General features: G+C 43.4%; 1 protein-coding gene across 2 annotated transcripts in view; it reads left to right on the top strand.

The window, feature by feature from the left end:
* The window catches only part of FBXO3 (F-box protein 3), a 94817-nt gene that overhangs the window by 33804 nt on the left and 45644 nt on the right, over positions 1-15369 (top strand). Inside the window, exon 2 of one of the 2 annotated variants that reach the window (XM_085643518.1) lies at positions 294-383. The exons of the other annotated variant lie outside the window; for it this stretch is intronic. Coding sequence (XP_085499644.1) covers positions 294-383 — 90 coding nt within the window. The remainder of the gene's footprint in view (positions 1-293; positions 384-15369) is intronic. 2 annotated transcript variants of the gene reach the window in all.

The following is a 15369-nucleotide window of genomic DNA, read 5'->3' as shown; positions in this document are numbered from 1 at the left end:
TGATGGGGACAAAAAAAACTAGTAGCGAATGAGGTTTTTGCCAATTTATAGTGTATGTAGGTTCTCTGTGTAGGTCTATGGCCTATTTCTTTCCCAGTAAACTGGGGTGTTTGGGGTAGCTTCCAAAACTAGCTATGTCCTAAACTTGTTAAGTGAGTGGTGCGACAGGTGCATATTTCTGGCCTGACGTTCCTTATCTCTCTGCACGGAAAGGCCCACATGACTATGACATGAGCATATTTGTCATTGCAAAGAAAACAAACTTGAACTTCATTTCATGTTTGTGTTTATAGCTGCAGCTATGTTAACCGGAGATTGAATCAACTCTCTGCCCATGAGCCACTGTGGAAAAGGTTCTGCAAGAAGTATTGGCTTTTGTCTGAGTAAGTATATATTTCTTTACAACTGTCGTATTGCTCTGCATTTTTAGTTAATGGCTTGTGTTTAAAGTAGGGGTGTCCAACTATGAATTTGTTAAAAAGATTCACTTCTCTATTTGGCAAAGATTGAAAACAAATAGCAAGTGAAAATCCTAGAGGAAAAATCCAAACTTTACCTTTTTTTCCTTGAGGGATTAGCTCATAACATTCTTGAGGAGGAAGAAACTCTATATATGTAGGAAAGAGTGGACTGCTGAAGACCTTGCAGCTTCATGTTACAAGCACATTACATTTTTCCCTATGGTCTTAAATCATCATTTAGAAGATGGTGGTAGTAACGTCATCATTTAGATTACGCTGATTTAGAAGACACCCAGCGAAAAAAAAGCCGGGCGTTTAATCTGCCCTCTATATTTTCCATCATGATTTAGAGTGCAGGGGACTGCATTCTGGTGGCTTTACCTCGGGTAATTCCCTCATAGAAAAACCAACCCCAGTGGAAATGGTATCCTTTCTGTTTGGAATCCCCCTATAAACCATGACATTGCTGTACAGAAAATGCAACTCAATCAGTGGGAGAAAGCTGCACGTGTGGGACATTAAGCATGTGCTTTCTAAAGATGAACATGTTCGTCTTCAGGAATTATTTGGGATGACAGGTTCATCATTCTAGCATGGTAAGGTTAAACTGCTGTCATGGATCATTTTCCCCAGAGTTGCCCCTTTCATGTACGCAGAAGCCACGTCTGGGGGGAAATTTCTGCTTTGACATAAAAAAAGTTGACATTTGGCCGTCCAAGTGCCACTGCACTGCAGCGATGCAGCCTAAGCCATTTAAGAGTATTGTCGGCAGTCTAATTCTAAGTGAGGCCATCAGTATTCTTCATCTTAGGAACAGCATGACACAAGGCTTGCTTTTGGCATTAAAGTGTCCGGTGTTCAAAAGTGTTTATTTCTACAGCATGATGGTTGAATGAGTTAAAGGACCTTGTAGGTTATGCCACAACTCGTGAAGATTATCCAAGTTTTGGGTCTTAGCTAGTGAGGAGTTGTGAGAAGCTGGCCTGATGTATGATGTTTACTAATGTAAATGGGTACCTTGTACCAGTCCAGACAACCCTTATGGTGATTTAAGTGGTCTTAGACAACCTTATAAAGCTCTTTAAATGGTAGCTGTGGAGATCAGCCTTCAGGCTTAGTCCAGGAGTGTAAAGCAGTTTTTCCCCCCAATAATGCAATCTTATAGTATAGATAAAATGAAAAAGAACCACACAAAGAAGTTATAAAAATATGTATTTGTTATATAACACCCTCTAACACGTAGAAATATCTCCTACCTGGAGATACGCACAATACACACAATACTTTAGCTATGAAACATAGTAAATAGCACGAAATACACAGTGGCCCCAGGGGGACCAAACCATATACTAAGAAAGTTGTATAAGAGCTACAACTGGAGTCAAGACCGTGTTGAGAGGATGTAGAAGAGCTGGGGACCCAAGGAACCACCTACGGTAATTAGGGACCCCACGGAGAGTGTGTGCAGTGTGAGTACACAAATACGTGCACCGTACAACTCTACGTGTAAGTCACGGTTCTATTTTTAAAGATAAAGGACCCTTCCCAGTGGACCCATGGAAGACTGAATGTTAGAGAGAGCCACCCCAGCCGTTGATAAATGTTACCTACACCAGGGAAGCCGGGTGCATACGTGTGAAGTGGTGTAGGAAACCGCAGTCGAACCCAATTGAGGACTTCAGGAAAGTGCTGCTGCTGGAGGAGGAGAAAGTGTCCAGTGGAATCCGAAGCAGAGGGGATAGTCTGTCACTCAGGAGCAATCAGGAGACTTGGAAGATGAATGCTGTCCGATGTCGGTTGAGGCAGGATGGACGACGATGAACTTGACTTTGCAGCTGTGAGGACCAGGCGACGCTGAGGATGACCAAGAGTTGTGCACGTACTGTCCCACGGAGGACGTCGAGTGCTGAGGGGTTGGTGTCCGGCGGGAGCACCAACAAGCCTTGCCAAAGGCAAGCCACACAGGAATCAAAGAAGGAGCATCGGCGGCCCAGCAAGATCCAGGGGACTCATCAAAGGTAGGGGAGTCAGGGCAGGCCCGAGCAAACAGGGGAGCCCAAAAGAAGCAAAGGTGATCCTCAAATGGACCCACAGGCCGGATGCACAGTAGTGGCGAGAGTACTTCAAACAGCTCACCAAAAGGTGCAGGCCACGATGCACACGATGCGGTGTGGCTGAAGATTCTGGTCACAGGAGATGCTCGAGGTTGGGGCTACTTGGAGCCTGAAGATCTTCTTGGAAAGAAGTCAACAAGCCTTAGCAACTGCAAGTTGACGTGGTACACAGAGGTTCGGTTATTGCAACCCCCATGAGGAATACTGGCCTCAAATTTGGTGAGCGGGCAGAGCAGGCCTCTAGAGCTATGGAAATCTACCACCTGTGTTACAGAACCGTTCGGAGTCCGGAGGAGCTCCGGATCAGCAGACCGGTCGACTTAGTTGCAGTGCCTACGAATGCAGAGGATTGACTCCTTCACTCCAAAGGAGATTTCTTCAAGTGTCTTTGATGCTTCACGGGCCTTCGAAGGTTCCTGTATGATGCACAGGCACAGACTATGCAGCAGACTGGAAGGGAGACTAAGTCAGACCCAAACGAAGTCCAGAGTGCCCAGACGGTCGAAGTGCAGTGGTGTCTGATCTGAATCTTATCCAACAATGAATCTAGGGACCTACATCCAGGTAAACCCTTAAGTACCATAGAGAAAGGGTTGGGAAGATTCCGGGGACCCTTCCAGGGCGAAGGTCTGGACAGGAGGGAGGTTACTCCCATGTCCTTTGTCCAGTTACGCCCCAGAGCGGGAGCCAACGGCTCCCAGGACTGGTTTGAACTAGACTATGCACAGGGACACCAAATGTGCCCCTTGTGCAGACTGAGTGGTGCTGGCAAGCGCATCCACCCCAACCCAGTACACTAAATCCTGTCTGGGAGGTGGTCACACCTTCCTGTGACTGGAGGCCTATTGTTCTGCCTTTCGCTGCTTGAGCTTGGCTCAGCAGCAGGAGGGCAGAATCGTGTTTCTTGTTGATGACAGCCATTTTGTGCTGTCTGGGTCAAGAAGGCTGGCACCGAGAACACTGAGAGCCTAACAGTGGGCTCTTCCATTGCTTGGAATCATACCTTCCACACCGTGTATGGTGTGGGGGTATGATTCCAACATGTTTTATACCAAACTAAATAGGATTCGTAGCAGCCGTTTTCGAGATGGCCATCTCGTAATTACGCTGTGCCGCTCTATATAGTATATGATTTGATTTATCTATTTATATAGCGCGCGATTGCCCGAGGGCGTCTTGGCGCTGAGATATACCACTGGGTCCGATGATGTTGATTACAGATGCGTGGAGAAAAGCCATGTTTTAACTTGCTTTCTGAAGGATTTCAGGGATGGACTAGTTTTTATATCTAGTGGTAGTTGGTTCCATATTCTTGCTGCGTGTACCAGGAAGCTTCTTCCGCCCCAGTTAGTTTTCCGAAATCTAGGGACCCTGATGCATTTCGTTTGGCTGGATCTGAGTAATCTGTTTGGCTCATATAGCTGCAGATGTGTTTTTAGAAATTGTGATCCAATTCCATTTAGTGCTTTGTACGCTAAGCATAATGATTTAAAGTGTATCCTACTTACAATTGGTAGCCAGTGCAGATTTTTTAGTTTATGGCTTACTTGTTCGAATTTTGGGATTCCTAGTATCAACCTGGCTGCTGCATTCTGCAGGCGTTGTAGTTTAAGTAGGATTTTCTTCCTTGCTCTGGCGTATAAGCCGTTCCCGTAATCCAGTCTGGACAAGGCTAGTGCTGTCACCACTGTCTTGCGTGAATCGTACGGTAAGTACGGTAGAATCTTTTTGATCATTTTTAGAATGTACCAGAGTGACGAGGCTAGTTTGCTGGCTTGAGCGTCGAAGGAAAGGTTAGTGTCTAACATGATCCCTAGGTTTTTTACCTTTTCTGACGACTCTGGGCATCTTCCCATATCTTTAGGCCACCATATGGGGGACCATATGTTTGTGTCTTTTCCTAGTATCATGACCTCACTCTTGTCCCCGTTTAGTTTTAAGCAATTCATTTTCATCCATTGACTGATTTTTGTCATGCAGTTTTGAAATTTTTCTGCTGTGTCCTGTATCTCCTTGCTTATTGACACCACAATTTGGGTGTCGTCTGCGTAGGATACAGGAGTGAAGCCGTTGTTCCTTATTATTTGTGCAAGTGGGGCTACATATAAATTAAAAAGAGTAGGGCTCATTGATGAGCCCTGCGGGACTCCGCATGGTAGATTGAACAGCTTGGATTTCGCTTCTCCCAGTTCTACTGAGAAAGTTCTATTCTCTAGGTAGGAGGCTGTGAGAGCGCATGCTGTGTCATGTATGTATGCTGTTTTTAACCGTGTCATAAGGATTTCGTGGCTGACCGTGTCGAAGGCCGCCGATAAGTCGAGTAATATCAGGGCGGCCTTCGATCCATTGTCCATTATTTGCCTAAGCTCCTCCACTGCTGTGATCAGAGCCGTCTCCGTCCCGTGTTCTACCCGGAAACCGAACTGGGAGTGATCCAGCCAATCTCCATCCGTTAGATGTTGGAATAGCTGGGATGGCTGCTTCACTGACAACCTGAAAGAATGGACTCCGTAGGCTGCAGGGATGTCCTGCTCATGCAGGGGCACCCTCTCACTTAGAACCAAGCACCCTGCCTTCGGGATTACAAACTCCTGCTAGAGGGGTGACTTGTAGGTTTTAAGTGCAATGACCCTAGATATAGGAAACCAATATCGGTAGTAAGTGGTGTAAGGACCAACTTATACAGGCTGCAATAGCAGGCTTGTAGATCCATTTTGAATGGTCTCTCATGGGTGGCATAATACATGCTTCAACCCATGGGAGACCTATGCGGTACCTATGCCCTGGGTACCTTAGTACCATATACTAGGGACTGATAAGGGCACCCCAGTATCCAATCTGAGATGTACCTAAGCATAGAACACAACAGTTTAGGTGGAAAGCAGATAGACTGGGGTCCTGATTAGCAGGATCCCAGTAAGGCTAGTCAAATACAGCTTAGTACCAGGCAAAAAGTGGGGATAACTATAGAAGCAGATCCTACTTCTCTACAGGAGTCCCCAAAGGGTGAGAGAAGAAATATGGTGCTTTTTTATACTTGTGAAGCAGCATTAAGCTGAGTGATAAAAATAACTTGCCATTTGATAATCTTTTTTCCTCCCTTTTCTAAACTTACTTAGTCACTTGATTCTTCTGAATTGTGAGAGTGGCAGTATTTTATCTCCTTACTTTTTAAAGTGGAAAGTCCATTTATAAATCCATATAAATATTTTTTTAAACAGTGAATGTTTGTATGAAAACTTTGTTTTCATCAATTTAATTAAATGTTTATGGGCGGAGTACCCTGAAGCTGTGTTTCTGGCAGCACTTGAAGTCTGCTAAGACCTTTCCGGGGATAGCAGCAGCTCCACAGACACTAATGCAGTCTAGCTCCAGGACTGGAGTGGAGAGATAAGGCTAATAGCAACTAGATTGACTGTTTCTAGAGGTAAACAGCTGAACAGCAACAAATGTGTTTCACCCAACACGCGCCTGCTCCTAATATTATGTTTTAGATGGCACAGAAGGGATATTTAAAAGGTGGGGTAAACACAGATAGTGGCAGAATGCCTACCTATTATAAAGAAAACAGTTGTTGACCAATGCATATCAGGTGGCCTGCTAGGGAGGTTTTGTAAGGCTTAGGGACTCGTCTTACTCTCTCAGTATGGAATTTACTGTGTGGGCTCCAAAGAAGTGCTCCTCCAGCATTTACAACGATGGGCTGCTGAATCATATCATGTAGTTGTGAAGCTGAACGAGAAGTGTGTGGCCCTGCCTAATGAGTTGTATTGTTTACAGCCACTTGAAGCAGAACAGCGTGAGCCACACAACCGGACGGTGTAGTCGCAAGGACAATTTCTGTGACATTTCAAGGTCAGTTTAGTGTTTGAGTGCCCTTAGCTCCAGCTTCAAGGGTGGTGAAGTGGGTTTGTGCATCATCTGCTGTAATTCAGCCTAAAACAGTTTACACACGTCCTGCATCTGTAGAACCTACCATAGAAACTCGGTCGGTTTACCACCCAAAATCCTTTTAATAGTTGTTGGTTCCTTTTGAGCAAAGTCGGTATTCCAGTTTACTGGTAAATGGGGAATGATGGGAAGTGCCTGGAGTGTGTAGTCTATTCGAGAGTTTAGAGTCCGCTAGGCAAAACTTAACTGAGCTCCCAAGTTTCAGTCCAAAACTCACTGGACAGTCCCTGGGATGCCAACTTTTAGGAGCCCATAGGTCAAGAACAGAAAGTTGTGGTCCATATTTTTGGTTCACTCAAGCCTTTAAGGCGCCACCGGTACTACCTAGGAGCTGTACGTACGTGTTTGCGATCAACTACAGTATTAAACAATAAACTTTCCAGAGCCACAGCAGCTGTAAAGAACCTTCAATAGTTCTGGAATCGGGAGACTAGCTCCAGCCAGCATAATCTGACTTCATGCATCAGTGTGTGGTTCAGGTCCTTGAGTCCCCCTCAGACTGTAAAGGAGTTGGCACGGACATTCCAAAGGTATATGGTGGGATGGCAGCGGCTCACCAGGTCAAATACAGTCAAGCATCATTGCAGCCATACAATGCACACAATCTTTTGTCTCTGGTCTTTGGATCTGCTTCTCGGTCAACTGTGCTGCTAGGATCTTGCCTCTTGCAGTTTCCTTCACGTGCGGCATCATTCACACAGAAAGTCTGTCAGATGGATCTTTTTTTTGTCTTCCAAATGTCAGGAAATCTCCTTTTCTTATAAGACAGTCCATCTTTTCATGTCCCACAAGTCACAGCAGCAAGAAATCCAGATTTGGAATCACCTTTAGCAGCTGTTCTTTCACTCCCAACAGTTAAGATTGGCATTAGGAGGGTAGTTCTGAGTACAGTGAAGAACAATCTTTTCATCTCTATCATGGACAAATGATACCTTGCAGGGAGATCACCATCTTTTCTAGCCATGCCCATTGTGTCCCAAATGCTCACGGTCCATTAAACTCTATGTGGGGAATCGATAACCCACACAGCGCTCACACAAGCAGTACTTGTCCCACACATAAGTAAAGGCAAGAAACTCTAGTTATAGAGATCTGGATGGGCCTTTGCCGTGAAGAGCCACTTCTAGGGGGCTTGGAAAAACGTCAGTACCCCAGAACTATAATAGCTGTGAATGGTGTTCACTCTGGATGATCAGCAGAGCCAGGCTGTACTGATGAACAGTGAAGTAAAATCTAGGAGCACCTCCAATGGACTCTGCATTTGAGTTTACTGGAGCAAAAGTGCAGGTCAGACCTGGAAAACCCAAACAGGACATGGTGGCCCGTTGTTTCCAAATGACGATAATATCTTTTGTCTCAACTTCACCTAGATACGAAGATGAGAGGCAAAGTAGACTAGAAGGTCTAGGCATTCATCTCCGCCTTCATTCACTTCATAAGGTAAGCCAGTCTACTAGCCCTCACTGAGTGAAAAGGTGCAAACTCAAAGCTTTATTGGGTTCTGACATCAGGTAAAATTTAGAGTAGTGTTTACTGTTGGAAATCTAGGACTTCCTGGCACAAAAGAGGAAGAGGCTTCCTCATTCATATACCTCTCACTCTTGGGGGGTAACACCTCTGAGGGAAGAATGAAGCAGAAAGTGGTTAGGGACTGTCCCTGCACTCGCAAAGAGAATGTGCCACCCTGCTTCCTTTCACAGAAGCCTAGTCTACTTTAAACAATTTCAGCAATATTCCCGCAATCTGCATCCCCATTTGGCAGGCTATCTCCATCCTACATCTAGTGTACCTAACACACTACTGGATTTAAAATTGATTCATGTCATATACATTAAGGCACTACAAATATACTCCATGTCCACCAGAACTTACCCAAATCACTTCACCCTAGCTGTCCACAGTTCACTAGTTTTATATTAAGACAGGCACTACAGGTTGCAGCTCATCTTCCAATTTAAACAGAGTTTACTTTGTGTGAGACTCCATTAGGAGGTTCATCATACAACCGGGATCCAAATGAAAAAGGTCAGAAAGTGAAACATTGTGAGTTTTCATGGATTAGAATCTATTTTCTGACATGCGTAGGTGGAAGAGATCACAGCCCTAACGATCAAGTCCTGCCAGCTCTTTTTCTTATCTCGGTGGTCCATTATAGCATTTCTTCATTCTAGCTGTCCCTCTTATAATGTGGTCACATAAAGGAGAACTTTAATAAAGATGTCCCTACTTCCGCCCTATTGGACGTTTCTTTTCTTTCGCTTTTTTGATTTGAAGAGCACTATGGGAGCCTTGCAGTTCACTGACTGTGCCTTCCATTGTACTTCTACCAATATGATCATAAATGGGGGACTTGATCACAGCATTACAGAAAGTGAGAGGGTATGTGCTGAAGCATTTTTTAAATCCGCCAGGAATGCTTCTTTGTGACTACAGTGATAGAGTGTGATAACATTACATCTTTTGTTCTAATTCTGCACCACTCCTCTTTGCCCTGCTTCGGCTAATATTGCAAAAGAAGGTCTAAGTGAGCCAGAATTGTCCAGTCTAAGGTTAGTCATTATTCTGAGACTCGCACTCCTGATGCCAGCAGTTGTGTTCATACAGTATGTTGAAGTTCAGTTATCGGCCCAAGACCGGCTCTGGAGCTGTCGATGGTTCATTGATTGCTCATCCAACATTGAGGGTCTGCTCCCATTACAATAAGGCACTCGATCTGCTTTTTCTTTTCAGAAGGATAGAATGACGAATCTGTAAATAGAGTTCTAAGTTCAACCAAGATGTTGGAATCCTTGTCTTAAATTCAGGACATGAAAAGCCCATGCATTTGCACAATTCTCAAGCTATAACAAGTATGTTTATTACTGGCTATATCGTTAGAAATTCTTGAGAAATCTTTAAAATTGCTCTCACTAGCACCTGTGTACATCATACAAATAAACGTGGTTTTGACTGCGGACTGACCCCTTAATTTCATTCTATCTTAATGTGGTTCTAAAAAAATAAAAACAAAAAAAAGATTATAAGATGTAGGCATATGTTCATTGGTACCTCCAAGCCTTTGTTTCCATACAGCATTCTCTATTACTTGTTTGTGTGAACTCCTACCTGGTTGGACTCTGATCACGTGCTGCTGTTGCTGCTGTTCTTTGGACTTTTTCGTTGGTTCCCGTACGTGTTTTTAAGTTTGCTGTGGATGTTTGCCATGAATATCGGTTAACATTAACCTATTGGGAAACCTTTTACTGCCGGGAGAATTAAATTACTTTGGATTCAGATGTTCTTAGTACTCACTTGTAGCTCTGATCTTAATTTCCTTTCTGATTTGTGATTCTGTTTTCATGCTCCATGCTAGTGTTTGGAATAGAGTGCAATTCTTTTATTGTTTTCCAGTACTTTCAAGTCCTTAAGAGCATACTGTAACACTAAACCACACCGTTTCTTTCACAGTAGTAATTTTCCCCATTTTGTCGAAATGTGTGGCTACTCGGAGACAGGATGTACTTCTGTATTTAACCTATTCTTGGGAAAAGAAAAATTAGGTGCCAGGGTTCCCAAAGGAAGCTGCAAAATTCAACAAGAAGTCTAAAATTACCATCAGGGACTGTACAAATTAAAATGCAGGGCCAGAGTCTAGCCTAAGGTCAGCTGAAAAATACAACGCAAAATTATACAGAGCGGTGCAAGTTTTATGGATCCAGATGTCCCAAGAGCTCAAGCCAATCACTCCAGTGCTAACCATCTGTCACCCTTGACATAAAAAACTTGATACCGTAAGGATATTATACTAACAGCTAACCACCTCAGCAGCTAGTGATCAGGTTGTACCATCCTTCCCACAGCATTTAGGTCTATATCCAAAGAAAAAGAATTAGATGTCTAAGCTAACTAACCCTTGCATGGTTACCACAGCAATTCAGAACACCACCTGTAGAGTAAAAGATAAATTGGGTGACACCTCAACCGCCGTCTGGCATCTAAAGGCTCGCAAGAGTTACGATGATGGCACTCCCTTAAATTGCAGTGCTTTACTTAAACTTTTTAAAAAGATCCAAGTCTTCCACATGCTATCTACTAAAGATATCAATATTACACTTGGTTCACTCCCCTCGGTTCACTCTCCTTTTATCTACAACATGGTCAAATCGGTATCAACATATTCCTGGTCGCATCACATCATTTATCGGTCTTGTGAACTTTTTCAGTCATTTATCCGACCAGGCACAAGTCTTACTTAAGGGCCATCAAACTTGTGTGCAAACAATTTGAGTGTGTGCACTCCTTCACAATAACTTAGCAGAGAAGTATACTAATGTTGACAAATCAGACAGATAATGTGGTCAGAATCAGCATCACCATTGTGCAAAGCAAGCAGAACTATGTCAGCGACTCAGTTCCAGCTTATATGCCTCTGTCACTCCCCGGTATATGATTTGTTACGTCTATCATACAATTGATGACACTTTTATGATCCTCCTGGAGACCTTTCCATCAATGTTATATCTCAACAGACTGTGCTTTGCTTCAATGTAATTTTCTCCACTGTAATTTTGCTTCACACAATTATACTACGACCTCCACCTATGGTACATCTGCATCTCCTCTAACCACATTGACCATTCATAACCTACTTAATGCTTCAGCTTAATCAAATAGAGAATCACGTCACTACCACTCACTTTATCCATACTTCTTATCCACTTATTGTCATCTGGATACCATAGTTACATACACATTCCACTACCACACATCAGGTTGATAGCATACTGTGCGATACCACTTCTTTTGTCGCCTATCACAGACACTACTGACCCATCAAGAATCCTCTCTTCTACTCTCCTAGTCAAAATTCCCAAAAAGCATTTAAACTGTCTGAGACGTATCCGGCTAAATACACTGCCTTTTTTTCTTTTCTTTGAAATGCTTGGTCAAATTAAAAGAATACCACTTTCGTAACAGAATACTTTAGCCATACGCCCCCACCCCTTTAATTCAGTGTCATCACTGTAATCTTGATTGATCCCAAAGACGCTGGTGTTTCTGCTGCTTTCACATTCACCACACCACTGTCTCCTACACTCATGTAAAATTCAAAGGTGGAGAAACTGGCATTCTTCTCTGCAAACCACTCAAGAGCCCCGAAGGCCACACAATTCTACACACACTTCTCTTTCTCCCTCATAAGTAACATCTCACATAGGCCATTGCCTTTTACCAGGCGACCTTCCTGACCCTCTACCGTTTTCCTGCTGCCATGTACTGTTTTTTTAAAGTTTTCCCTTACAGTTATAGGAGACTTTAACCTAGACCTCAGTAGTCAACTGCAACATACTTGCTTCATGCATCTTTTTAATGTCCACTTAATACTTAACACATCCACACATACCCAGGGTGCAAAGACATTATCTCAAATCTATTGTCGGACTCCCTACCTACCGCTTACCCTTTTCCCTTTGTTTATGCCATCGCTGCCTTATCAGTGACCATCCCATCTGCACCCACCCCATCGCTACCCCCTGTTTGTCTGGAAGAAACCATTCTTCTACCGCCCTTCTTGCAATTCCAGGGCAAATGCACAGCAACCTCTACTTCATAGCACATCATCCCCAACATTCAGTCAGACCTTCCTACTAGTTTTTGACTGTGACTACCTCAAGTGCATATTTTCTCCAACGAGGGCCATTAATACGTGCCTAACTGAGCATATAAGAACTAAAAGTACCACGGCCCCGTTAGTGCAACATTACATTGAAAAGAACCATACTCCGAATGATGTACAGTGGTACATTTTTTTAAAACTTTTTTTAAATTCGTTTTATATGTACAATATGGTCATAGCCCGACATATACAATGTATATAATGCAACATACACAGCGTACACAAGATTAATTTTTTATATGAACTTGGCCTGGAGAACACCAGGCTGGGAAATTAACACACCACACCGAGCCCAGCTGACAGTTCGTAATTACATGACCATACTGTATGTAAAATGAGAACAATTAGAATTATCTGTTTCTGATGTACAACTGTATTGCATTGTGTCTCTTGAGGGCTTATGGGGTGGGGTCTGTATCTGGCAGGGGGGGCAAGATAATCCCTCGATATGTCACCCAGCAGTACCAAATCTTCCTATGCTTCTGTGGGCATCCCTGTGCTTGGAAAACCACCATTTCGACTCCCATACATTCATCTGAGGCTTTTTTCCACTTTTGTGCAATGTCCCTTTTGGCCAGGGTAACGCCCAGGGACAGGAGGTGCTGTTTGTAACGATTTCCTCCATTCTCATCTGTGCTGTGGAGGAGCAATAGTCTGGGATCGAATGGAATGGTCCAGGCCAGGACCCTGCCCAGGAAGGACACCACCCTCTTCAAGAATGGATGTATTACCTCACAGCTTCATACTGTATGGAGAAATGAACCCTCCTCTTTCGTACAGCGGAGGCACTGGGGAAACAGGATAACTCCCATCTTCCCCGGTCTGGATCTTGTATAGTAGATACGGTGAAGATATTTAAATTGTATAAGGCGGAGTATAGAAGAGACTGCCACGTGTCTGGGGCTAGCTGGGGCCTCGGTCCAATCATCATCATCATCGTTGGTCAGGGTCGGCACGTCCATTTTCCAGGCAGCTCTGATCTTGTGTAATGTAGTTTGTGTATTCATGTTTAGAGTCTGACATATTTGCTTAATTTTATGTGCCCCTAGGTTCCCCATTAGTAACTAGCCTTCTAGCGGGTGGAATTGTGGAAGGGACTTCAAATGTTTAATGTGGGGGTTGAGAGCATGCCGCAACTGTAGATAGCGATAGAACTGGCACTTATGTAGGTGAAACTCAGTTTGTAGTTGCCAAAAGGATTTGAGGATGCAACCCTGCATAATATCGCCTAAGGTGGATATTCCAATGAGATCTAATTTACGGAAGCCCGATAAGGTCGAGGCGGAATTTATGTATGTTCCCTGCCAAAGGGGGGGTTGTTTGTGTCAGTTTCCCTTTCCAACCCATGGTCTTCACTGTACAGCTCCATAGCTGTATGATGGTTCTACAGGTATCTAGTTTAATCTGACTGTATAGAAGTTTTTGCAGTAGGGTGTCCTTCATTGCCATCCTCTCTACTGCATAGGTCGGGTCTGACTGGGACCCATACCACCATTCGTTAATGACTAGGAGGTGTGATGCGACGTAGTATGACTGAATTTCAACTGCCGCATGCCACCGCAGTATGTCGATTGTGTACAGGTGTGGAGCGCCACTCTCCAGTGGTACATTTTCGAGAAAATCCAAAACAAAATCGGGATTAACAGTGAGGCAGTAAGAAAACTTAGGGAGGTCTATTGGATTGGATCGGATCTTTATTCTTGGGACATCCACAGTGGTCTTGAATCGGGAGATTCTGTGGGATCAAGCAATCAAATTTAACATCTGAACAGACTTGCATCTCTGCACTACTGCAATGTGTCTGTTGAACCACACGTCTACATTCAATCGGACAAGTGTACTTGGACCAGGTTGTGACTTGTAGTATGTTCTTGGTCTCCACCTTGTACATACGAACTAGTATTAAAATGAAGGGTGTCATAGTAGCCACTCATGTACATATAGAAGTACTGTCCCTGTACCATACCCATTTGGGTTCCCGCACATATTTTGGGAATTTTCTACAATTCCTGTTAAATGAGCATCATTTAAGTGCAGTCTTTCCTCTTGATTTATCTACAGAATCTTTTTGATTTTTGTGTTTTATTTTTGTATTCACTCAATTGGGTAATAATTTGCATAATTAGGCATGAATTCACCGTAGTCATTATCACATCAGAATAAATCTAGCTACATCGCGATGAATTGGAGTTATCATGTTCTCTAAATCTTGAGTTAGTAATAATGCTCCCGCGTCTTCCGATTTTGAAATCTTTAATGCTGGATAAGTCTATCTATTACAACATGGCGCTCGCAAGTCAAGTCCTCTTTCATTATTCATTGACTCCATGAGGATACCAGAAGGAAACACCCCATAGAGGTCAGCGTATGCGGTAAATTTAAAAGCTCGGTGTAAGTGCTGACGCATACAGCAATTTCAGAGGGAAGCGCAAAGCATCGATTACGGACGGATGAGGACATCACTCTTTGCATCTTCACTGTTTGTGTATTTGGGAGCCAGATTATACGCTTTGTACTAGGGGTGTTCTTGAAGAAGGAGGGCTTATCTGTGTGGGCGCTGTATGTATGCGGCCCTCCATTTGCCGGTATTGTGAAATGATCGGACTACTCAATGGCATTACTGGCCGACAGTATAAGTATAAGTATGGGCATATTAACAGGGCAATCTATAGAGCAAGCCCTTAAGTATGGGCGTAAGTTTGCTTTTTTAACCATATATTAGGAAGGCACATAATGACAACTTGTTATGATAATCTTTGCCTAATATACCGTCGCATTTAGCACCCTGTCCCTGCAGGTATTAAATTCACGGGTGTGAGTGCGCCTCATAGAATATTATTTAAATGTTCATGTTTTGGTACAACATTGAATATTAGGATGCCCTTTCATTGTATTAAGACCAATATGGCACTCTATCAAAACAATATGTTTAGACTCTAAAGACCAGGAAATTTTAAACGATTAGACATACCATTTTAAGACCAACAGTCATTTATTAGTTTTAATTAGAAACGACTGTTGCCACCACCCAACCCAACTCACCCCCATCTGTTAACTGGCGTCAGGGCTTACTGTTAGCCCACACCATTTACAGGGTGCTTAGGCCATATATATCTTAAATGTGAGCTATAGTTTATAAAATCGAAGCATATATGGTTTATAAGGGATGTGGTCATATTTATATGCA

Source organism: Triturus cristatus, chromosome 3_1, assembly GCF_964204655.1.
Source record: "Triturus cristatus chromosome 3_1, aTriCri1.1, whole genome shotgun sequence".
NCBI lineage: Eukaryota > Metazoa > Chordata > Amphibia > Caudata > Salamandridae > Triturus > Triturus cristatus.
The sequence above is the reverse complement of the archived record's forward strand: the minus strand, read 5'-3'. Positions and strand labels throughout refer to the sequence as shown.